Below are 26,424 nucleotides of genomic sequence, written 5' to 3' on the forward strand. Positions count from 1 at the left end.
TGTTTAAAGATCTTTGGTTTTTTTTGTTGTTGTTTTTTTTTTTTTTTTTTTTTTTTGAGACAGAGTCTCACTTTGTTGCCCAGGCTAGAGTGAGTGCCGTGGCATCAGCCTAGCTCACAGCAACCTCAATCTCCGGGGCTCAGCGATCCTTCTGCCTCAGCCTCCCGAGTAGCTGGGACTACAGGCATGCGCCACCATGCCCGGCTAATTTTTTGTATATATATATTTTTAGTTGGTCAATTAATTTCTTTCTATTTTTGGTAGAGACGGGGTCTCGCTCAGGCTGGTTTCGAACTCCTGACCTTGAGCAATCCGGCCCGCCTCGGCCTCCCAAAGTGCTAGGATTACAGGCGTGAGCCACCGCGCCCGGCTGTTTAAAGATCTTTTGTTCCTTTCTTCCTCTCTTGTTTTCTTTTGTGATTAGGTGCTTTTCTCTAGTGGTATACTTTGATTCCTTACTTTTTATCTTTTGTGTGCCCACCACAGGTTTTTGCTTTGTGGTTTCTATGAGGCTTGCATAAATCATAGTTATAACAGGCTATTTTAAACTGATAACAGCTTAACTTTCATCACTTAAAAAACTCTACACTTTTACTTTGCTACCCCCATATTTTGTCTTTAATATCATGATTTATATCTTTTTAATATTATATGTTCCTTAACATATTATTATAGCTATAGTTTTTTTTAATAGTTTTGTCTTTTACCCTTTATACTAGAGATATAAGTGATATACATATCACTACTACATTATTAGGGTATTCTGAATTTAACTATGTATTTGCCTTTACCAGTGAATTTTTAACTTTCAATTTTCATGTTGTTAATTAGCATTTTTCATTTCAATTTGGAGAACTCCCACTAGCATTTTTTATAAGGCAGGTCTAGAGGTCATGAACACACTCAACTTTTGTTCGGGAAAGTCTTGATTTCTCCTTCATTTTGAAAGATAACTTTGCCAGGTTATTTGTCAGTTTTTTTTCTTTCAACACTTTGAGCGTATCATCCCACTCCCTCCTGGTTTGCAAGATTTCTGTTAAGAATTCTGCTCATGGCCTTATGAGGTGGTTTCTTTGTATGTTATAAGTCTCCTCTCTTATTGCTTTCAAGATTCTCTCTTTGTCTTTGACTTTTAACAATTTGATTATAATTTACCTTGGTTTACTTTTCTTTGGGCTTTTCTTGTTTGGAATCCTTTGAGCTTCATAAATCTGGATGTTCATATCCCTCCTAATATTTGAAACGTTTTCAGCTAACATTTTTCTAAATAATATTTTTGCCCCTTTCTCTTTCTCTACTCTTTCTGGAATTCCCATAATTTGCATATGTGTACATTTGATGATGTCCCGTAAGTCCTTTGTGCTTTCATCACTGTTTTTGATTCTTGTTTCTTTTTGTTCTTCTAATAATCTAATAGCAAATGACCTGTCTTTGAGTTCCCTGATTCTGTCTTCTTCATGATTGAGCCTGCTTCATGATTGAGCCACTAACCTCAGTGGCAGGTGTGGGATTTTGAACACTGGGGGGGGTGTGTCTTCTTGTAGGTTCCTGTCTGCTCTCAGGCCACAGCTGAAAAGGGAGACAGGAGTTGCTTTTCAGGGCCATTTCAGGATCTGCTTTCAGACTGAGGTTGGCAAGTCTGCCCCAAGGACACAGATAGGCATGTCTCCCAGCATGTTTCTGGCCAGACAGAATTGCTCTTAGACCATAGCTGAGAGGAGCTGGGGCCAAGATTCAGGGCTGTTTCAGGTTCTACTGTGGAATCAGTATTGCCAAGTGTAGACAGATCTGTCTCCCTCTGGGTCCTTGTATGAGCAGGACTGATTGCAGACCACAGCTGAAAGGGGCTGGAGCTGAGTTAAAGGGGCATTTCTGGGTCCACAGCTGAGACCAAGGTGGGCAGGGTTGTCTCGTAAGGAACTGGTATGCTTGGTTCCTTTCAGGCCCTTGGCCAATGAATTTGGTAGTAGGACTAAGTACAAACAGGACTATAGTTGAGCCTGCAGGGGAGTAGGACCATTTCAACGTCTGGAGCTAGGACCACATTTAGTGAGTCTTCCACCTGGGTATAGATCTATGTGCTCAAAAAAACTCTCCTAGACATTGTGCTCCACTGGGGTTTCACATACTCCTACTTGAATCCCAAGGCTCCCACAAAGGCACTTTTGTATGTGGATGGCTATAAAATTTTTGTTGCTGTGAGGAGATTCAAGTGAGGTACCTCCTATTCTCCCATCTTGCTGATTTGGAAACATTGCATATCACCTCCCAACATAAATTAGAAACTTTAACCTTGATTAGAGTGGATATTTATACAACTCAGATATTAACTTTTCTCATTCTCGCTTGGCTTAAATGTGAAAACAATAAAGAAATCTCTTCCAGGTGAGAAAATAATGTCCAGATGATCCGTTGACTATCTTTTATTTTAATAAGAGCAATGGTAATAATATTATAGAGAATAAAATATTTTTACTCCATAATATATACTTAAAGTTGTATTTAATGAAATTTGAATGTGGCATTATAATAATTTATAATTCTTCTAGACAAGTAATAAAACTGTACTACCAAGAGCAATTTCTGGGAAAGCTGGAAAGTTGTTTAACTTCTATATTTAGCTTCCTGTCAGCCCATTTCTGCATTGAGTTAAAATTCCTCTCTTCTTTTTGCTTCATAATTGAGGTGGACAAAGTTGGAGTTTTTTTTAATTAAACAAACTGCCAGGGTAAGCAGAATTATTCTTTTTTATCCTGAGCTTGAGGAAAAAAGAGTTCAAAATTAAAATTTCACATTACCTAATGGCCAAAGCCTGCTTTCAAAATAAGTAAATCAGAAAAGCATATAAAATACAATAAGTCAAATAGACTAAATATGTGCAGTTATTTTATTGAACCAATGTGACTAGCTAGGATGCAAATAAAAAACAAACTTATTATTCTCTCACTGACACTTTAAACTTGCTGTGTGGGGCAAGTTCTTTTCATCTCTGGTGCAAAATCATGAGTATGTCTCAGAGAGTTCCCATTTGTTTAAATCACAAGTACAATTTCATGTCAGTAATTAAACTGTCTGGCCCAGTGTAGTAATGACATTTTCAAATACTGATCCACTTGGAGCTTTTTTCTCCCTCCCAGTTTGGTACTTCTTTGGGCCTGGAAGCCATCAGTGGGTGAGGAGTTTGTGGTTGGCTTATTCTTACTGAGCAGCTCCTTCTATGCTCAGTAGCTGCTGTTTCTGACCCTTCCAGAAATGGTTCTGGGAGGAGAGGGGATAAGGAAAAAAGGGCTAGTAATATTGTGATCATACCAAAGGGCTTGGTGGATGTTCAATGCTTCCATTTCTCTCAAGCATCTGTGGATTTCTGGGAGACTCCCTCACTAGAACTTTCCAGTGGGAATTCAGGGGACAAGGGAATTTTTATCTTTAGGCAGAGTTATTTTCAAACTAATCCAAGAGCTCTCCCTCTTGCCAGTTCACTGGTCCATAGGGCACACTTGCACATTCTGGCCTTGCCGCTTTTTCCTGCCTCTCTTTCTGTTCTGAGTCACAGCCTTTCACATCAGTTCTGTACTCCTCCAACTCCAGAGAGCATAGGCCAGATCATCTAGGTCAGTGGTACCTAAACTTTTCGGCACCAGGGACTGGTTTCATGGAAGACAATTTTTCCATGGACCTGGAGTGGCAGGGGGAGATGGTTTCAGGATGAGTCAAGGGCATCACATGTATTGTGTAGCCAGACCTCTCTGGTAGTGATAATCTGTATTGGCAGCTGCTCCCCAGCACTAGCATCACCGCCTCAGCTCCACTCAGATCATCAGGCATTAGATTCTCATAAGGAGTGTGCAGCCTAGATCCCTCGCATATGCAATTTACCGTAGGGTTCATGCTCCTATGAGAATCTAACACCACCACTGATCTGACAGTAGGCAGAGCTCAGGCGGTGATGTGAGTGATGGGGGGCAGCTGTAAATACAGATGAAGCCTTGCTTGCCCACTGCTCAGCTCCTGCTGTGCAGCCCAGCTCCTAATAGGCCACAGACCGGTACTGGTCCGCAGTCTGGAGGGGTTGGGGACCGCAGATCTAAGTGACCCTCCTAGAGCCTCCCACTCTTTATGATGGGGGAATACCTGCCTCTATTCTGCAGGGCACTCTGGCATTCCATCAATTCTTTTTAAAGGATTTTTTTCTCTCTCTCAAAATTCTTAAACCTCCTCTCTTCAATCCTTATCCATTTCTTATACATGTTTACTTTATATGATAAACTATGGATTTGCAAACTGGTTTTCAGAAATCTCCTTAGCACATGTTTTACTGGTAGGTTGGCACCTCACTTTGTAATGAGGATATTCAAAATCTGTTTGGTTCCTCTGCCTCTGGGACCTCAGCTGAACTTGATGTAGAAAGAGTACAGTTCAACATTCTGTTATGTAAACCAATGCCAAAATAGCCTTAATCTGAGGGTAATAATTACCAGGAATAAACATCAAATAGAAAAAGTTGATATTTACAAACTGGATATGATGTCTGAGTCCCCTACCTCCCTCATCCTCACAGGGACCATCTGGGTGAGATGTCGTACACCACGATGTGCATCAAGGAGACGTTACGATTGATTCCTGCAATCCCAACTATTTCCAGAAAACTCAGCAAGCCCCTTACCTTCCCAGATGGATGCTCACTGCCTGCAGGTCTTTGCATTCTTTTCCTAAGCAGTTCCTAGAGACTGTGGGATCCAGGGTACCATGCAGTGACAAAGATTGGTGGATTTCTTATCACTCGGGGAAGACAAAAATAATCCTAAGGACATCTGGCTTAGGGTTGGACACCGATTAAGAGCTCAGAGGATAATATCTTAATCAGATCTGAATTTCAGCGACTTTCCCAAAGGCACATAGCCAGTTGCAGCAAAGCTAAGCCCAGAACCCATGTCTCTGGAATCCCATCCCAGGGTTTCTTCCATTGTGGGACATTATTTCTGAGATAATCTTTCTTTGCCTGAGTTTGAGACCCAGATGAAACTTCATGGAAGATGAGCACCTTTAGCTCTGTCTGACAGACCAAGAGGCATCTTTGGCCTCCTCATCACAATATCACCCTTAGAAATGTACAACATTTAATAGTTTATATGGAGCCTTCAAACACATTATCTCATTTTTTCCTCTTGGAAAGTGACCTTAACAGACACTTAAACAGTGATTTATAGTTTCTAAACACTTTCAATGTAGCCAAAAACCCACCAGGGGAACCTCAATGTGCAGGTGGGGTTAACTGATATGAGCAGAGCTAGAACTTGTACAGAGGCCCTGAACCTGGAACCTAGGGTCTTCAAAACAGCACGGGTTTCTGAGCAGGGCTTGTGGAAAGCAGAGGGGTCATGTGAGACACTCTTTCACTTATCTGCGTCGATGTTCTATTAATTCATGCCTTGGTAAACAAGCCAGCAGGATTTTTGTAAACAGCTATAGCCTGTCACTAACCTTGTTGACAGATCCAGAATTAAGTTATTAGAATTATTTCTGGTAACCAAATAATCCTCAAATTCTCTCTCCTTTGTCTTTATTTTTTCAATCCCCAACCATATGGATAATTGCCAAAATTTCCCACCTTCCATGTATGAACGGCACCAGCAGAAGTTTGTCACTGGATCTGCATGATGAAATTACAGTTCTATTCTTATGTACCCAAACTGTCGCCAGTAGGTGTTCAATAGTCATTTAACATATATTTAAGTAATTTCCAAGCATAGCAGGAAATATAAGCACAGTTTATCACTTTGATATAATACCAGTAGCTCCTTAATATGGAATCATTAATTAAGTAAATTATTGCTTTGAAAACTAAGGTGTCAACCCAAGCCACTGGTGACTTCAGCCACAGCACACAGAGCTCTGCCAGAAGCTAGCTCTTCCCTTCAAGAAGAACTGAAAAGCAGTATAACAGCAGTCCACAATTTGGCCTTTCTCCTGAAATCTCTTTTATTTCCCTACTTTCTCAGGTATAACCGTGAGTCTCTATATTTGGGGTCTTCACCACAACCCTGCAGTCTGGAAAAATCCAAAGGTATGACTCTCTTATATATAAATACTTCAAAGAACTAATGCTGTGCAATTCACATTTTGGTAGCTAAGCATGGAAATGGCTCTATAGTTAAAGCAAATGACACAAAGAAAACAAAAATAAAGATAAAATTCCCCCGAAACGTAAAATTGTCTGTCCTCTCAAAACATCACAGGTACTGGTGCTCTCTTTCACATAAGCTGCTAATGTTTTAAGATTTATTACAAGTAATAGGAAGGTGGACTCCCTATCTTGGTAACAATTGACCACATAATCGTTTTGCTTGACTTCTAAGCGGGTGCACTCTTATTTGCAAACCGAAAATAATACCACTTGTCATAGTATTTTTGCTTCCTCCAAGTCTGGGTAGCAAACCAGTCAGTTGGGAAGCCAGACAAGGTCTGCAGGTCTACAGGTACACTGTCCGGTGTAGCAGCCATTAGCCACATGTGGCTACTGAGCACATACAATGTGGCCAGTTGGAAGTAAGATGTGCTGTAATTATCCTTATTACCAGTGTACAGTATACCCTTACCCAGTATACAGTGGATTTTGAAGATAAGATATCCCCCAAATGTGAAATATTTCCTTAAAAATTATTTATATTGATTACATGTTGTAATGATAATTTTTGGTTAAATAAAATCCATTACTAAAATTAGTTTCACTTTTTAAAAATATGGTTACCAGAACATTTTAAATTACATATGTGGTCCACATTATATTTCTATTGATCGATATGCTAAGTAGTAACTTAAGAAATATGTTAATGTTGTTTGGGGGTGGGTCGTGGGGTTGTCATGTTAATGTTGTTTGGGGGATAGTAGTGGAATTGTCCTCTCATTTCAGGTCTTTGACCCCTTGAGGTTCTCTCCGGAGAATTCTGATCGGAGACACCCCCATGCCTATTTACCATTCTCAGCTGGACCAAGGTGGGGACAATTTGAAGTTGTTGAAAATACACAAAAATGTTTACTTAGGAATAGCTTACTCCTTTTAACCCCTCCCCACCCTATGAATTCTTCCATGGAACCCCATCTTCTCCCCTGACCATGAAGTAGATCTTGGTGCCTATTTGAACCCCTAAAGGGTCAGTTCGTTTCACAGAGAACAACCTCATTCTCTGTCACATCCTCATAGCCATGCCCCTGAGAGCCATCCCATGATGTGAGCTGTTGCTCATGTGCTCAATGCAGTCTGCCTCCAAGGCAGGAGACAATTCCATGAGTTATTTCAGCTGCAACTTTGTTATAGAGAAGGCATCACGTTGGAGCCCCCCAGCTCACATTCATGCAGGAAGCAGTGTAAGTCCAAAGTCCAACGTTTCAATGGCATTTAGTGCAAAAACATTGCTTTACTGTGTACTTCAGGCTTGTTATTCTAGTAGTTAAAGAATAAGCAGAAGTGTCATTTCTTCAAACATCACTTTCTTCCTCTTGGTGTCTGCAGGAACTGCATCGGGCAGCAGTTTGCCATGGTTGAGTTAAAGGTGGCCATTGCCTTGATTTTGCTGCGCTTCCAAGTGACTGCAGACCCCACCAGGCCTCATCTCTTCTCCAGCCATATTATCCTCAAACCCAAGAATGGGCTCTATTTGAACCTGAAGAAACTCCCTGAATGGTAGATCTCAGGGCACGATGATTAAATATGTTTTGTTTTTAAGTTAAATGTACAGCTAATGGTCCAAGTAAATGGAAAGGGATCAAAATGTGGTGGGAGGGTTGGAGGTAGGAGAGATAGGGGTCTCTGTGAAGCTGCACATTATCCAGAAACATTTCTAGGTAACACAGGGCATCTCCTTGATCAGTTTCTATATGACTTTGGGAAATTGTCACATCTTTTCTGTTTGATTTTACCTACTATTAGTGTTCTATACCCAGCACTTTGCTAGGTGACTTCCATATATTTTCTGTTGTTCTTAAAAATAGTTTTCAGAATTACAAAAGTAATAGGTGATTATATGCTCACTGTAAAAAAATTCCAACACTAGACAACTTGTAGAGTAAAAAATTTAAATCCCACTTTATGTAGCTCACATCCCAATCCTACTGCATTTCCTAAAAACAGAATAATTTGGTGTGTGTTCTTTCAGACTTTTTCCTATACCAAAGTTCATATATATGTATGTATTCTTATAGGTGGGATCATATCTATATTGTTATTGCTTTTTTTCACTTAATAAAAACCCATCTCATTTGTTATCATGGCTTCATGGTATTCTGTAATATGGCTGTATTACATTAAAAATGTATTTAACTATTTTCCTTATTGGACATTTATTTGTAATTTTAAAAACATGTTTATTGCCCATTTATGTTTATCTTTGTTTTGTTCTCTGTGAGTTGTCTGTACAATGTTGGTGAACTTCTATGAAGTTGTCTTTTTCTTATTGATTCATATGAGTTCTTTATATATTGTGGATAACAATCTTTAATTATAACTTTTCTTTGTAATTTTTTCCATTCTTTTACCTTTTTTTGAGTCAGAGTCTCACTCTGTTGCCCAGACTAGAGTGCTGTGACATCAACCTAGCTCACAGCAACCTCAAACTCCTGGGCTCAAGTGGTCCTACTGCCTCAGCCTCCCGAGTAGCTGGGACTACAGGCATGCGCCACCATGTCCAGCTAATTTTTTTCTATATATTTTTAGTTGGTCAATTAATTTCTTTCTATTTATAGTAGAGATGGGGTCTCGCTCTTGCTCAGGCCGGTTTCAAACTCCTGACCTTGAGCGATCTGCCCACCTTAGCCTCTCAGAGTGCTAGGATTACAGGCCATTCTTTTACTTTTTTAAAAAATTGTATTTATAATGTCTGTTACCATATGGAACTCTTAAATTTTCATAAAGATAGACATATAAATTTTTCTTCATGGTTTCCGGGTTTTGAGTCTTGGATGAGAAAGCCTTCATTAGGAATATTATAAAGATATTCTACATAGTTTCCTGGTGCTAATCATTCTTGGTAAGCCTGGATGGGAAATGTCTTAATGATTTACAGATTCATCACTCATTTGAGCCTAATCAGAAATTTAGACTTGTTTTTAATTTCAGGGAGTGGCCTTTGAAGGGCTTTCACCAGAGGTGAGACATGAGGTAAATTACATTGTAAGAAATTTTTGCATCTACTATATAGAGAATGAATAGATTAGAGGGGGCAAGAGTGGAAGCAGGAAGACCAGTTAGGAAACTATGGCAGCAGTAAGCATGAGAGAGAATGGTAGTTTGCCAAGGGTGGTGGTGGCGGAGTTGAAGGCAAATGGATGGAAGATAGATTTTGGTGGCATTTGGTAGAGTAGATAGGACTCGTTAATTGATTGGAAGTAGGGGGTTAAGGATGAAGGGAATCCAAGACTTGTGAAGACTGATCAAAGCTATCCTATTTCATCATAGGAGCACATTTGATAATGACTGTGACCAGTCTGCTCTCACCACACATCAGTATTTTGCCTTGCTGGCCATTTCGATTGTGGTAAAGTTCTGAGGTAAAGCTGTGTAGACACCTATGGCATCTAATAAGGAGAGAGGCTTAGTTTGAGGAAGAAAGTGGCTTGTGCAACCAAGAATTCCCTTAACGAGACAGAAGATCTGCCAACTTGGGTTTAACAAAACCCCCATCCTGCCAGAGGTGTATCAGGGGCTAAAGAAGATTTACCTCTCACAGGCGGTAGCACCAAATGCCCCATATAAGAACATCTGGAAGGGTTCAGATAACTCTAACAAACTTCCTACTTTCCCTTTGCCTTCTCTGTGTCCACGTGCTCTATTGGGGTCAGCATTCCCTGCTCCGCTGGTTTAACTGGTAACCCATGGCCAGTGCTTGAACGCTAAGTAAGGGTAAGTGGGAGCCTATCACATTACAGCGCCTATGGTCATGTGCACTTGGGGCATTCTGGAACTTACAGCAGTAATTATATTTGTGGTGAGCCTGGCTATTTCCTTTATAAGTAATTATATTTGTGGTTTGGCCTCAGAGAACAGAGTACGGAAGAGTGGACCTGCAGCTCAAAGGCCAAAGTTAAATAACCAGCCACCCATTTGCTTATTCATGGAACACAGTGTCAGCAGTATAAACCAGTTAGACTCAATAGACATATGCAGAAAACTCCATCCAACAACCATGGAATATCCATTTTTCTCCTGTGTGCATGAAACATTCTCCATGATAAACTACACAGACCACAAACTAAGACTTAACAAATTTAAAAGATCAAATGAAATAATACAAAGTATCTTTTCTGATTACAATGAAATGAAATTAGATATTGACAAATGAAAGGAAAATTCACAAACATGTACAAATTAAACAACCAACACACTCTTTAAAAAACAATGGATCAAATAAGAAATCACAGGAGAAATCAGAAAATACCTTGAGATGAATGAAAATGAAAACAGAACATATTAAAACTCATGGGATGAAGTGAAAGCAGTGCAGAGAGAGAAATTTATTGCTATAAATGCATATATTAAAAAAGAAGAAATATCTCAAATCAATAACTGAACATTACAACTTAGAGAACTAGAAAATTAGAGCAAAATACCCCAAAGTTAATGGAAAAAATAAAAAGATTAAATCACAAATAAATAAACTGGATGGAGAAAAATCAATAAAACAAAATATTGGTTCTTTGAAAACATCAATAGAATTAACAAACATTTAGGAGAATGAATCAGTAATCCAAAACCAAACCTCCCAACAAAGCAAAGCCCTGGACAAGGTGACTTCATTGGTGAATTCAAGTAAATATTTGAAGAAGAATTAACACCAATATTCTCAAACTTTTCCAAAAAATTGAAGAAGAATAAAAATTTCCTAATTCATTCTAGAAAGCCAACGTTACCTTAATACCAAAAGCCAGATATAAACACTACAATAAGAAAAGGCTACGGGTCAACATCCCTTATAAATATAGATGCAAAAAATGCTTGACAAAATACTAGCAAACCAAATTCCACAGCATATTAAAAGATTATACATTTTGACAAAGTGAGAATTATAACAGTGGTTGAAAGTAATCAACAAATGTAATACACAATGTTAATAGAAGAAGGAGGGGGGAACCACATGATTATCTCAAGTGAGGCAGAAGAAGCATTTGACAAATTTTAACATACTTTCACGATAAAAACATTCAATAAACAAGGAATAGAAGGAAACTCCCTAAATATAATAAAGTCCAAAAATGCACAGGTAACATTGTAATCAATGGTGAAAGACTGAGAACTTTCCCTCTAATATTAAGAACAAGAAAAGGATGCCTACTTTCATCATTTTATTCCAGTATACTACCAGAAGTTCTAGCTACATGCAGAAGAATGAATCAGGATCCCTACCTCTCGCCTCTCAAAAATCCACTCAAGATGGATAACAGACTTAAATGTAAGGCATGAAACCTTAAGAATGCTAGAAAAAGATGTTGGGAAAACCGCTTCAAACATTGGCCTAGGCAAATAATTCTTGAAGAAGACTCCCAAAGCAATCACTGCAGCAACAAAAATAAACAAATGGGATCTGATGAAATTTAAAAGCTTCTGCACAGCCAAGGAAACTATCATTAGAGCAAATGGACAACCTACAGAATGGGAGAAAATATTTGCTCTCTACACTTCCGATAAAGGTCTGATAACAAGAATCTATCTAGAGCTCAAAAGAATTAACAGGAAAAAATCAAACAACCCCATCAAGAAATGGGCAACAGAAATGAACAGAAACTTTTCTAAAGACAGAATAATGGCCAGCAAACATATAAAAAAAATGCTCAACATCGCTAATCATTAGAGAAATCCAAATCAAAACCACAAGGAGATATCAACCCCAGTGAGATTGGCCTGTATCAAAAAATCCCAAAACAATAAATGTTGGTTAGGATGTGGAGCACTCTTATGCTGCTGGTGGGACTGCAAATTACTGCAACCTTTGTGGGAAAGAATTTGGAGATATCTCAAAGAGCTAAAAATAGAAATACCATTTGACCCAGCAATAGCATTATTAGGCATCTACCCAAAAGAACGTAAGACATTCTATTATAAAGACATCTGACATCTATTATAAAGACCCAAATGTTCATGGCAGCACAATTTACTATTGCAAGGATGTGGAAACAACTCAAGTGTCTGTCAATTCATGAGTGGATTATTAAAATTTGGTATATGTTTATAATAGAATAGTACTCATTCTAAGAAACAACAGCGAGCTAGCACCGCTTATATTATCCTGGATGGAGCTTAAACCCATTATCCAAAGTGAGGTAACACAAGATCAGGATAATGGGCTCCACATGTACTCAGCATCAAATTGGTACTGACTGATTAACACTATGGTGCTCAAAGGGCAGTGGTGTTCACCAGGGATTTGGGGTTTGGGGGTGTAGTCCCACATCTGAGGGATGTGGTAGGCATTGTGGAGGGGAAGGGCATGCCCCTAACCCTTGCTAAGGAGAGGCAAAGATATAAAATGTAACCAAAATGTTAAAACAAAACAAACAAACAAAAAAACAATTATCAGGTGTTGGGCAGGTGGGAGGGGAAGGAAGCGATGGGTATTTACAAACATAGTGAGTGCGATGTGCACCGTCTGGGGGATGGACACGCTTGAAGCTCTGACTCGAGGAGGGAGGGGAGGCAAGGGCAATGTACATAACTTAACATTTGTATCCCCATAATATGCTGAAATTTAAAAAAATACCATAAACTATGATACTTAGAAAAGGCTGTATTTAAAAGAAATTATATAACCTTAGTAATTGTATAATCTTATAATACACAATAAATAATAATATAATTAATTATTTTAAAAAGTCTACTACAACTAATAAATGAATTCAGTGAAGTAGCAGGATACAAAGTCAACACACAAAAATCTATTGCATTTCTATACACTAACAATGAACAATCCAAAAGGAGATTCGAAAAAACTTCCATTTACAATAGCAGCAAAAAAATAAAACACCTAGGAATTAGCTTAACTAAAGATACTAATGACTAATGCACTGAAAAATGACAAAACATTGTAGATAGAAATTAAAGAAGACATAAATAAATGAAAAGACATGTTCATAGATTGGAAGACTCAATATTGTTACTATATCAGTACTAATCAGTGTTAATATACCAGTACTGAGGCTGGGCCCAGTGGCTCATCCCTGTAATTCTAGCATTCTAGGAGGCGAAGGCAAGTGGATTGCTTGAGCTCAGGAGTTCAAGATCAGCCTGAGCAAGAGAAACACCCCGTCTCTACAAAAAATAGAAAATTTAGCCGGATGTGGTGGCACTCATCTGTATGCAATTCCTATCAAAATACCAATGTCATTTTTTCACAGAATTAGAAAAAGTAATCCTAAAATTCATATCAAACCAATAAAAGATCCTGAACAGCCAAAGCAATCCTAAGCAAAAAGAACAAAACTGGGATTATCACTTTATCTGACTTGAGATTATATTAAAAGGGTATAGTAACAAAACCAGCATGGTTATGGCATAAACTTCTGAATAGACCAATAACAAGTAATGAGATTTAATCAGTAATAAAAATCTCCCAACAAGAAAAATCTCAGGACCAGATGAATTCACAGCCAAATTTTACCAGACATACAAAGAACTGGTGCCAATTGTACTGAAACTGTTCCAAAAGATCAAGAAGGAGGGAACTCTCCCTAACTCATTCCACAAAGACAGTGTCATCCTGATACCAAAGCCTGGAAACAACACAACAAAAAAGAAAACTGCAAACCAGTATCTCTGATGAACATAGACACAAAAATCCTAAACAAAATAGCAAACTGAACCGAATAGCACATCAAAAAGATCACCATGATCAGATGGGTTTCCTCCCAGAGATGCAAGGATGGTTCAACATATGCAAGTCAATATATGTGATTCACCACATAAACAGAATTAAAAACAAAAATCATATGATCATCTCAATTGATATGGGAAAAGCATTAAATAAAATCCAACACCCCTTCATGATAAAAAAACCTTCACCAAACTCATCATAGAAGGAACATACCTCAAAATAATAAAAGCCATATATGACAAAGCCACAGCCAACATCATATTGAACAGGGAAAAGTCAAAAGCATACCCTCTAAAGAGTGCAACAAGACAAAGATGCCCGTTTTCACCACTTCTATTCAACATGGTACTGGAGGTCCTAGCCAGAGAAATCAGTGAAAAGAAAGAAATAAATGGTATCCAAATTAGAAAATGTTAAAAGTTAGGATGTTAAAAGTTCAAATTTAAACTGGTTCAGTTCATTTTTGTCCATTGTGAGCATATCTTTTCTCAAAACATTGTGGTTTCTTTCAGCAGTCTGAGCTGCCAACGAATTATGTACTTTTTTATCATGGGAAATAATCTGCCCTTGATAAGAATGAATGCTTCTCTCCAATTCTTCTTCAACATCTTTGACTCACTTTATATAGGCTTCCAGCTCTTTAGCTGTATGGCTGATCTTTTCATCTACTTTGGGAAGTTTCTCCTCTTTCTCTATCTGGTGGTTTTCCCCTACTCTTAATTTCTTGTGGTGTTTCATTTCATTTTCTTCATACAGTTCAGTCTTTAAGTTTCTCTTGAAGCTTCTGATTCTCACTTTCAAGCCATGTATTTTCTGACTGCAAAGATGTTTGCTCAATCTAGAGATTTTTAATATGCTCTTTAAGTTCTTACTTTGTTTTATCTACTTAAGATAATTGAGTGTAAATTTGATTTTTTTCTCCTTCTAAGGTTTTTAAAGATGTATTTAACTTAGCAACATGAATGAACTTCTTCAAAGTTTCTTTTGGCTGATTATCTAAGTCTCATTCACTCTTCATTTCCAGTTCCAAATTATCATCAACCATTATGTCTTCTCCAAGTGCAGCAGCCCATCTTTCATCTTTAACAAGCATTCAGCCAGAGACTTGAAGTGATTTTCTTTATCATTTAGAACATGTTTTGTATGTACTTTGGAGTCTTCAAATGTTATTTTCTGTTTATTAAGTTCACTCACATGTTCTTTCCATACTTCAGCTTCTTGTATAAGATGTGTCTGGCTTGTCTGAAGTTAGGAATTTTCATTCAAAGCATCTTTTATTGCTATCCTAAATTGTTCTTCATTCATTTGAAGTATCTTGAAGGTTATTTTGTCTTGAGCTACTTGTGATTTGAGGGATTTTGATTCATCTTCTAGGGAAATATATTCTTTTTGAAATATCCACCATCAATTCATCTCATTCAGAATGTTTAGATTTCTCTTCTATCAACTCTTTTTCTAGACAAAGAATTTCATCTTCAAGTTTATATTTGGACCTATTCAGCTTTTCATAAGTTACCTCCATAGTTTGTGCTACTATTGACTCCTTCTCAAAGCTGGCATTTTTTAAAGATGATCTAAGCCTTTACACTCCTTTTGAGCAAGACTACACTTTGCAAGTGGTTTATATTTTTATTCATTTAGTCCAGAAAGCTTTACAGCAAGCTTTTTCTCTCTTCCCACATAAAGCCAGCTTCTAACTGATTGAAAATTTCTCCACAAGAAGGAGAGAACAGTAAAAAATCCAATAATAGCTGCATATATCACCAATTCCCAAGGAAAATCATAAGGATTAGGACCTGGCCTCATATTATCAGACAATGTTACCAAAACCACAAGAGGTTCCATCCTAGGCCTGATTGCTTGCAGCACAGAAATCAAATTACTGAGATAACAAGGATTGCTAAGGAAGAAAGGAATTTTTAATACAAATGATGTAAGCCAGGAGGGGGGTTGTAGGGCTGAGAGGGGAGCAGCCTTAACTCCATCTACCTGACTAACAGAGAGTAGGGGCTTTTATGAGGAGTTAAGGAATGTGATCAAGACAAAAGTACAAAGTCTCACCTGAGACTCAAGGCAAAATTCAAAATAATATTGAATTAACTGTAATTCAAAAACAAGCAATTTACTTCTAAGATACAATGGTGGTACAGGCATTGGATAAACATTCCCGTTCCAAAAGGGAGAAATTGGCCTAAAGAAATGAACTCCAAGGCCGGGCACTGTGGCTCACGCCTGTAATCCTAGCTCTTGGGAGGCCGAGGCGGGTGGATTGCTCAAGGTCAGGAGTTCAAAACCAGCCTGAGCAAGAGCAAGACCCCGTCTCTACTATAAATAGAAAGAAATTAATTGGCCAACTGATATATATAAAAAAAATTAGCCAGGCATGGTGGCACATGCCTGTAGTCCCAGCTACTCGGGAGGCTGAGGCAGAAGGATCACTCAAGCCCAGGAGTTTGAGGTTGCTGTGAGCTAGGCTGACGCCACAGCACTCACTCTAGCCTGAGCAACAAAGTGAGACTCTGTCTCAAAAAAACAAACAAAAAAAAAAAAAAAAAAAAAAAAGAAATGAACTCCATGTCCTACATCCAGAGTACACTAGTGCAATGAGTGGACCCCCAAAGCCTCTAGCAGCCCCACAAACATGGCTTTGCTGGGTGCAGCCCACGTGCCTGCTGTCATGGATTGGAGTCTTGTACCTGCAGTATTTCCAGGCTGAGAAAGATCTAAGCTACCATCTTAGAAAAATAGGAAAAAAAGAGCAAATTAAACTCAAACCCAACAGAAAGAAGAAAATACTAGACATGAGCAGAAATCAATGAAATTGGTGACAAATAATGAAGAAAATTAATGAAACCAAAAACTGGTTCTTTTAAAAGATAAATAAAATTGTTAAATCTCTAGCTAAATTGATCAAGAAAAAAAATGAGAGAAGACACAAATTACCAGTATCAGGAATTAAAGAAAGAAAACCATTATATATTTTTAAAGGGTAATAAGGAATTGTTACAAAAAACTATATGCCAGTAAATTCAACAATATAAATTACCAAACTTCATCAGATGAAATAAAATATCTGGATAGTTCTCTATTTACTAATAAATTAAATCCGTAGTTTAAAATCCAGCCCTCCCAAACACTAGGTTCCAATGGCTTCACTGGTAAATTCTATCAAATATTTAAGGAAGAAATAATACCAATCCTTTCAGGCTCTTTCGGAAAATAGAGGAAGAGAACTCAACTCACTAATTATATGAGGTCAGTATTACTCTAATACCAAAACCAGAAAAAGACATTATAAGAAAAAATACTGCCTTGACCAGTTTTGTTCATGAATATAGACATAAAATATTATCACAATGTTACCAAATAAGTTCCAGTATCATATAAAAAGGGCAATACACCATGACCAAGTGGGCTTCATTCAAGAAGCAAGCCAGGTTTACCATTTTAAATCATTCAGTATTTTTAAAAAGAAAAGCAATATGTTAATCTCTGTAGGTACAGAAAAGCATTTGACAAAAGTCAACCTCTACTAATCTTAAAAACTTTCAGCAAACTAAAACTAAAAAAGAATTTCCTTAACTTGATAAAGATCATCTATTAAAAGCCCACAGCTAGCATTCTACTTAATGGTGCAGACTGGATGCTTTCTCCCCAAGATTGGGAATAAGATGTCCTCTCTCATCATGTCTACCCAACCTTGTATTGCAGGTTCTAGCTATTGCAAAAAAGGCAAGAAAAAAATAATAAAAGTTATCTGTTAGGCAAGGCGCGGTGGCTCACGTCTGTAATCCTAGCACTCTGGGAGTCCAAGGCAGGCGGATTGCTTGAGGTCAATTGTTCAAAATCAGCCTGAGCAAGAGCAAGACCCCGTCTCTACTATAAATAGAAAGAAATTAATTGACAACTAATATACATAGAAAAAAAATTAGCTGGGCATGGTGGCACATGCCTGTAGTCCCAGCTACTTGGGAGGCTGAGGCAGTAGGATTGTTTGAGCCCAGGAGTGTGAGGTTGCTGTGAGCAAGGCTGACGCCACGGCACTCACTCTAGCCTGGGCAACAAAGTGAGACTCTGTCTCAAAAAATAAATAAATAAATAAAAGTTATCTGTTAAAGAAGGAAAATGTACATCTTTTTCACAAAGAAAATGTTCAGCTAAAAATTCTGAGGATATCTCACACCCATTAGGAAGGTTACTTTAAAAAAAACCCTGAGAATAGCAAGTGTTGGCAAGAATGTGGACAAATTGAAACTCTTGTGCATTGTTCATGGGAATGTAAAATGGTGCAGCTGCTATGAAAAACAGTATGGCAGTTTCCAGAAAAATTAAAAATAGAATTACCATAAGATCTATTCTGTGTATATATCCAAAAGAATCGAAAGCATGATCTCCAAGAGCTGTTTCATAGCAGCATTATTCTTAATATTCAAGAGGTGGAAGCAACTCAAATGTCCATCAACAGATGAATGAATAAACAAGATGTGGTATATACATGTATCATAGTTTGGATATTTTCCCCCTCCCAAACTCACATTGAAATTTGATCCCCAATGTTGGCGGTGAGACAGTGTTTGGGTCATGGGGGCGGTGGAATCCTCATGAATGGCTTGGTGCCCTCCTCACACAATGAATGAGTTCTCACTCTACTAGTTCCTGTGAGAGTACCCCCCCCCCCAAGAGCTGATTGCTAAAAAGAGCCTGGCACATGCCTCTCTCTCTTGCTCCCTCTCTCACCATGTGACGTGCTGGATCCCTTTGACCTTCCACTCCGAGGGGAAGCAGTGTGAGACCCTCACCAGAAGCAGATGCTTCTCGCACAGTCTCCAGAATTGTGAGCCAAATAAACCTTTTCTGTATAAATGACCCAGCCTCAGCTATACCTTTACAGCCACACAAACAGGCTAAGAGAACATACAATGGAATATCATTCAGCCTTAAAAGTGAAAGAAACCCTGTTACATGCTACAATGTGAATGCACCTTGAAGATATTATTCTAGAAGAAATAAGCCAGTCACAAAAAGGCAAATACCACATGATTTCACTTATGTGAGGTATCTAGAGTAGTCGATTCAAAGAAACAAAAAGTAAAATGGTGGTTGCCAACAGCTGTGGGGAGAGGGAACGGGAGAGTGGCTGTTTAGTGGGTACAGAGTTTCAGTTTTGCAAGATGAAAAAGGTCTGGAGATCTGTTGCACAGCAATGTAAATATATTTAACACTACCGACTTTCACATTTAAAAATGGTTAAGATGGTGAATTTTATGTTATGTGGAGTTTTTTTTTTTTTTTTTACCACAACTAAACATTTTTTTTAAATCATAAGAGTATGAAACAATCTCTGTGAAGGAGGTGGGGGGAGAAAGTGCTGACCTAACTACTTTGGAAATGAGAGGAGTCTGCAAAACTAAAGGCCAGGGCAATGGCACACAGTACCATACACCAGTTGACAAAGCTTTTCTCATGCTGGTATGAGTTGACAAATCTGATACTGCTACACATGTACGTTGGAACTGAACACATAAGTAAGTGGTGGGAGCCAGAATTCTCACTGTTAGAGTGGTGATTTATAGATAAGCAGGGGGAGAAGTCCAGAATGATCCATGTTGGGTCGTTAGAGTTGGATCCATGTTGGGTTAGAGTTGGAAACATCAGTATGAACCCATGTTCAATTTAATATAGATACAGATGGTTACATATAGATATCTATAGATATGTGTATATACCCAGGTTAGCATACACACATATATGTCTTTGCTCCGTCAGCAAAGAGGGCCTAAAAGAAATTATACCCCAGAAGCAATGAACACACATAGCACTCAGATCTTGGTTTCTAATACCCTTCTCCAATCAAAGGAACTAAGGCTCCCTGGAGAAAAGGCTGATCCTAGAACTGGGCAGGAAATATATAGGATGTGGCTAGAATATCTGGTAGTGCAAGAAAGTAATTTCTAAAAAACAAAACAAAACTCACCACATTGTTGGGTGCTTGTCAAAGAAGCACAGGCACCAACTGAAAGAGCTAATGACCAAAGTGGGAACAATTTGAATAAAATAAATAAGATAGTATTGGATTTTAGACCAAAGTATAAAATAAATACCCACGAACCAATACTGATATAAAGAAAAGAACAAATAAGTTAATAAATGGTGGGAAAGAAACAGATCCCCCATGCAGAATTCCAAATAATTTATGTAGATACTTTGCCCTCAACCAAGGAAGTATAACTCTCCACTCCTTCGGTGTAGACTGTGCCTAGCAACATCCTTGCCAAGAGCACAGTATGAAAAGAGGGAAATAGAGTAACTTTACAGAGGAGACAGTGGAGAAACCTGACAAGCATCATCTCCGCCTGTTGATCAAGGTCACCATCAATATCCATAAGTCATGCTGATAGCAGGTGTGCCTGATGTGATGGAAATGTCTCTTTACCTCCGCAGTCATCCCCCCAATATCCCATATCCCTAGTCTATAAGAAAAAGCATCACATTCCAATAATGGGCATTCTACAAAATAATGACCACCACTCCTCAAAACTGTCAAGGTGATCAAAGACAAGGACAGTCTGAGAAACTGCCGCAGGCAAGAGAAGCCTAAGAAGAAGTGACAACCAAATGTAACATGATATAGCCTGAGTGGGATCTTGGAGCAGAAAAAGGACATTAGGTAAAAGCTAAGGAAATCTGAATAAACTATAGGCTTTAGTTAATAATAAAATATCAATATCGCTTCATCAATTGTAACAAATGTACCATAGTATGAGATGTCAGTAACAGGGGAAACTGGGTGCAGGGTGTATGGAAACTCTGAACTATCTTCTAAATTTTTCTGTATATCTACAACTGTTCTAAGAAATAAAGTCTATTTAAAAATCCAAAGGGATCTACAAAAAAACCCCACTAAAACTATTAAATGAGTTATGAAGGTTGCAGGATAGAAGGTTGTGAAGTAAAGAGTCAACTCAGTAAGATTGAGATGTTCAAACCCTGCACTGGAAAAAAAGTATACTGGATTTTGACTGGCTCCTGGGAGACAACCTCTAAGGCCTTGGCATATCTTGCCGGATGAGTGTTTCTATATGCCTGGGGCCTTGGGCCACACCAGATAGTTTATTCTAACAACGAGAAGTACAGTGGATGCCCTGGGCCATGCGGTATCCGTCTGATCTCTGGAAGGGCTGGAGACTAAGTAACTGAAGTCAGTCACGCAGGGACTCTATGCTTACAGGACTGGCTCCCAATCAAAAACCCTGCACACCAACACGTGGGTGAGCTTCCCTGGTTGGCCAAGCTTTGCATATGTTGTCATACATCATTGCTGGGAGAATCAAGTGCTATTCACATAATGCCACCGAAAGAGGACTACCGGAATCTCACCACTGGTCTCTCCTGGACCTCACCCTATATGCCTTTTTCCTTTGCTGATTTTATTTTATTTTGAGACAGAGTCTCACTCTGTTGCCCAGGATAGAGTGCCATGACATCAGCCTAGCTCACAGCAACCTCAAACTCCTGGGCTCAAGCAATCCTTTTGCCTCTGCCTCCTGAGTAGCTGGGACTACATACATGCACCACCATGCCCGGCTAATTTTTTCTATATAATTTTAGTTGGCCAATTAATTTCGTTCTATTTTTAGTAAAGACAGGGTCTCACTCTTGCCCAGGCTGGTTTTAAATTCCTGACCTTGAGCGATCCTCCCGCCTCGGCCTCCCAGAGTGCTAAGATTACAGGCGTGAGCCACTGCGCCCAGCCTCTTTTGCTGATTTTAATCTGTATCCTTTAACTGTAAAATAAATTGTAACCATCAGTATAGTGGCTTTTCTGAATTCTGTGAGTCCTTCAAGTGAATCAAACCTAAAGGTGATCTCAGAGATCCCCAACACAGAGGTCAATATACAAAAATCAACTGTATTTGTATCTAACAGCTATAAAATGAAATTTTAAAACACAATTTCATTTACTAGAGCAGCCAAAAATATAAAATATGTATGAATAAAGTTTACAAAAACATGTTCAAAGCCAATAGACCCGAACTCTTATATTATACAAACCATGGCCAAATAATTCCATTTCACCCTTTTCATAGATTAAATTCTTTGAGGAGATTTACCATCTTTGCCTCTATTTTCTAAAACACATTAATCATCATTATTTTAATGTTTCTGTCCGGATACTCAATATCTGGCTCTCCTGTGGGACTTTTTCTATTGTCTGTTTTGTTCTTTCTTTTGCTTTTTTGGTCAATTGGACTGTTTCTTGGCATGCCTGCTGAGTTTTTATTAGATGCTGAATGAACATTGCCTATGATGATTCATAGAGGCTCTGGCTGGTGTTATCTTTAGTTAAAGAGGATTATATTGTCTTCTGGCAGTCACATAGAATGCTGGCAGAGCCTCATGATGCAGTGGATGGGAGGGAGGCCATCTGGACACAGCATTTCCTTTCAACATTTGCAGATTGCCTTGCTTTACAGTACTTGTAATTATGCTGGACATTTATTTTGTACATTTTATACTGTACAATTATACTGTACATTTTATACTGTACAAGTATACTGTACATTTCTCTCTACTTCAGAGCCCAAAGAAGTTTTAAAAGGCACCCATGAAAATTGGAGGATCAGGGACATATAGGGGAAAAGGCCAATAGACAGAGATGAGCACTTTGTATGATGTCATCTTCATCTCTCTTTCCAGGACAAATGGGAGAGGACCATTACCCAGATCTATATCTGAAATCTGTTGAACACATTTCCTGATGAGCCTGGACACGATTATGAACTGTGCCTTCAGTCACAAGGTGTCTCAGTCAATTCGGGCTGCTATAACAAAATACCATAGTCTGGATGGCTTATGAACAACAGAAATTTATTATTCACAGTTCTAGAGGATGGAAGTCTGAGATCAGGGTGCCAGCATTGCCAGGTTCTAATGATGGCTCTGCTCTCTTCAGGGTTACAGACTGCTGTTTGCAGAGTGCTGTCTCCTTGCTGTGTCTGCACATGGCAGAAAGAAGGCATGAGAGCTCTCTGAGGTCCCTTTTATAAGGGCACCAATCTCATTCATGAGTACCCCAGCCTCGTCACCTGATTTCCCCCTAAGTCCCCAACTCCTAATACCATCACATTGGGGGTTAGAATTTCAACATATGAATTTCAGGGGGAAACACATATATTTGATCCATAAAACCAGGCAGTCCCCAGGTGAACAGGTTAGTGACTAAAGGACAAGAAGTAAGCTCATTCACCACCAGTCACTTATCCATTAGCATGCTGTTCCATTCTTTTCTTCCAGTACCTCCAAGTGCTGCCGGAAAGCCATATCTCATCCAACCAAACTCATCCACCTTGGGCGGCATACCTTCCTGTGTCATAATGACCAGGTTTACAAACTCACTCATCAGAGATTCCATTTTAATAAACATTGCCAGGTGGCCATGAGCACACAGGTTTGTCTTGAGTTTTGTGTTGCCTTAGGCATCCATAAAACGACCAATTGCCTCAGACACAACCCCTGGCGATGGGTGCTTCCACTGTGGTAGTTGAGCAAAATGTAGCATCAGGTAGTGCTCAAGAAATAAATGGTAGCTAAACCTGATGAAGGGCAGGGCAAGTTCTAGAATCCCAAATACCTGACATCCAGCCAGGGCTCTATCCACCCCCACATCTCTGCAGAGATCCCATCAATGGCCACTCCACTCAGACCCCCGGCCTGGTGCAGACTCCCCTCTGTGTGCCTGTACAGGGGGAGTTATGGGTGGAACATTGATCTTCCCAGGGACTGTGTAAGCTCTGCCAGCTGGTGGCTGTTCAAGATATTGCAGGTGATGCAGAGAAATGCTAGCAGGAACAAGGGTTTGGCAAAGCAAAAGCACACACTTTGTGAATGAGCTTTTGGAGAGTGGCCTTAAAGCTAATTGGAACCCCCTCCCACTGTTTGCACTGCAGTAGAATTGATTGAGTATAAATGGATTCAATTCTTAGGGGAAACAGTAGAGAGCATGTACCTAACAAGAGCCTCAGAAATGTTCACATTCTTTAATGGAGTGACTGCATCTCCATCTCCCAGGAGTTGATCCTAAGAAACGACATTGATGCAAGGCTTTGACGTCAGGGGCACAATGACCAGCGTCATCCAAAGTGAGGCGGTGTCAGAGAGCAGAGATCCCTGGGAAGTGGCCAGGAACCTGACCTTTAGCCCCCACCCCCACCCAAGCCAGGATAGGAACTGGGGTAGAGAAGTCTCCTCTGAGTGCCAGGAGCACAGCCAGCCAGGAGGCTTGGTGGGGGTTCAGGGAAGGGGGAGGCTGGGGCGGTGCTTCTCAGGCACATGGGAGGCCCCTGGGCTCAGCTGATCCATCAAGCAAGCCTGAACCCACCAAGCCCAGCAGGGTTACGAACTAATCCTCAGCCTATCTACTCTACCTGGTAGGTAGGGTAATCGCAGACTAATCCTATACCCTACTACCTAGTAAAGAAGGGAAGAGGTGAAGCAATTTTTAATACGCTCAGCAGGGCCAGGTAACAAGTGTGAGCACAGTGTGGACAACAGCCAGTGGACAATGGGAATGGGCAGTGATTGGTAGGCAGGTGGCTGTGCATGGTGGCCCTGGTCCAAAGCATGCCAGGTCTTATGGTAGGACTTAACATTGGACAGTCACCACAACTATGAAGTAGATCCAGAGATCAAGAAAGGCTAAGTGAATCACCAAAGGTGGCACAACTAATGTAAATGGATGAGCTGGGACTGGCTAACACACATTCATTTATTCATTCAACAAACATTGAGTCCTTGCTCTATGCGGGCACTGTGCCTGCCATCCTGGGGATGCCTCGCCCTCCAGGAGCACACAGACACAGAGCATAGCCCACCTGGTGAGGTGGGTGGAAAGAGAGGTCAGATAGCCCTCCTGCAGGAGGTGAGACTGGCAGAAGGAAAAACATGGACAACACAGGCACTGAGGTGTGAAACGGCGTGGGAGGGGAGGGGAGAGGAGGGGAGGGGAGAGGAGGGGAAGGGACGGGAGGGGAGGGGAGGGGAGTGGAGGGGAGGGGAGGGAAGAGGAGGCAGAACTTCAGGAAGGTGAAGAGTGTGGACAGCGGCAGGAGAGGGAGAAGGAGGCAGAGCCATCCATCTAGTGGCTGCTCAAGATATTGCAGGCAGGGAAAGGAACATTGGGATGGCAGTTGCAAACTTTCACTTTACATATATTAGCTCATTTACTCTTGGTCACAACCTCATAAGATGAGCCTCATTTTATCCCTTATTTGCATATGCAGGCATTAGTTAAAGCACCTTTGTTAATAACATGCCCAACATCACACTAATATAAAATTAGCAGGATGGGATTTGCCCAGGGAAGTTTGGCTTCAAGCCCAGGCACTTAGCCACTATGCTGCACCTGCCTTGAGGAGTTCAGATTCTCTCCCAGGTGTGAAGGGCTGGGTCCTGGTTGGAAAGGTCTCTCTAGCTGCAGAGTGGAGGAGGGTCTGAGGGCGAAAGCACGAATAACAGGGAGGAGGCTGTAGCAAGCCTGCAGGCAAGATCAAGACCTGAAGCGGGGGAACTAGGAGTGAGGGGAGGGGAGACTTGGAAAGTAAAACCCAGTGGGGCTGAGGGAGGGGGCTTGGGGTGACTCCCCATCTCTGGTCTGGGTGAATGAGAAGGGGAGGAAACTTAGAGGTAGAGGACTCACAGGTAGGGGACTCAGGTCAGTGAAAATTCCAGAATTCCTTTTGGACCTGGGGTGCCTGTGGAGTTGTGCAGGAGGGAATCGGCCTGATGGTGCTGATTTGGGAGTTGATACTTCTTAGAAAGTGTGTGAGTGGAGGGGATAAGGTCCCAGTGTCACTCATTCCACGAATAGTTCTTGGAGACCTCCTGTATTCCAGACATTGCTGGACACTTGGACATTAGGTGTGGTCTCTGCCTCACGGAGTTCAGAGATCAGCGCCATGGCCAGGGGGAGCCCACAAGCCCATGGGGGCCTGATGAGCTGATGGGGGGCGCCAGGAACAACTCCCCAGTGAAAATGGCTACTGTCCTGTTACACTGAGAGCGGGAGAATCATAGACAATCACATCTTGCAGCAAGGAGACAGGGCTGTGTCGTTGGGGGAAGCAGTCTCGGCAGAGTGCTGGGGGTGGAAAGGAGGCTACAGGCATTGAGGGCGAGTGGGAAGCACAGAGGTGGATGCAGCGATGTCAACCACTCCTCTTAGATACTGCAAGGGACCCCACTCCACTGCCCCGATGCACCTTTCCTTGGACTGTAAGCTCTCTCTCTCTCTCTCTCTCTCTCTCTCTCTCTCTCTCTCTCTCTCTCTCTCACACACACACACACACACACACACACACACACACACACCAGACAGCACTATACTGGGGTTGAATTGGCAATGGATTTAAAGTCAAAAGACCAGGGTTCAATGCCACTAACTAATTGGCTGTGAGAGTAAGTCACCTTCCTCTCTCAGAGTCTGCATTTTTCCTCTAAAAACTGAGCCAGTTATAACCCCTTGGTAGGACCATCGTGAGGCTCCAATCAGAACGTGTCCTACACACAACAC

General features: G+C 40.2%; 1 protein-coding gene and 1 pseudogene across 1 annotated transcript in view; one reads left to right on the plus strand and one right to left on the minus strand.

The window, feature by feature from the left end:
• CYP4X1 (cytochrome P450 family 4 subfamily X member 1) overlaps window positions 1-8,364 on the plus strand; it is a 29,807-nt gene extending 21,443 nt beyond the window's left edge. The window contains exons 9-12 of the mRNA XM_012776102.2: window positions 4,559-4,692; window positions 6,000-6,064; window positions 6,911-6,993; window positions 7,511-8,364. Coding sequence (XP_012631556.2) covers window positions 4,559-4,692; window positions 6,000-6,064; window positions 6,911-6,993; window positions 7,511-7,685 — 457 coding nt within the window. The 3' untranslated portion in view covers window positions 7,686-8,364. The remainder of the gene's footprint in view (window positions 1-4,558; window positions 4,693-5,999; window positions 6,065-6,910; window positions 6,994-7,510) is intronic.
• Window positions 8,365-12,867: 4,503 nt separating this feature from the next.
• LOC109731196 (melanoma inhibitory activity protein 2-like) lies at window positions 12,868-16,064 on the minus strand (annotated as a pseudogene).
• Between the last annotated feature and the right edge of the window lie 10,360 nt (window positions 16,065-26,424).

The sequence above is a fragment of the Microcebus murinus genome, chromosome 2 (assembly GCF_040939455.1).
Source record: "Microcebus murinus isolate Inina chromosome 2, M.murinus_Inina_mat1.0, whole genome shotgun sequence".
Lineage (NCBI taxonomy): Eukaryota > Metazoa > Chordata > Mammalia > Primates > Cheirogaleidae > Microcebus > Microcebus murinus.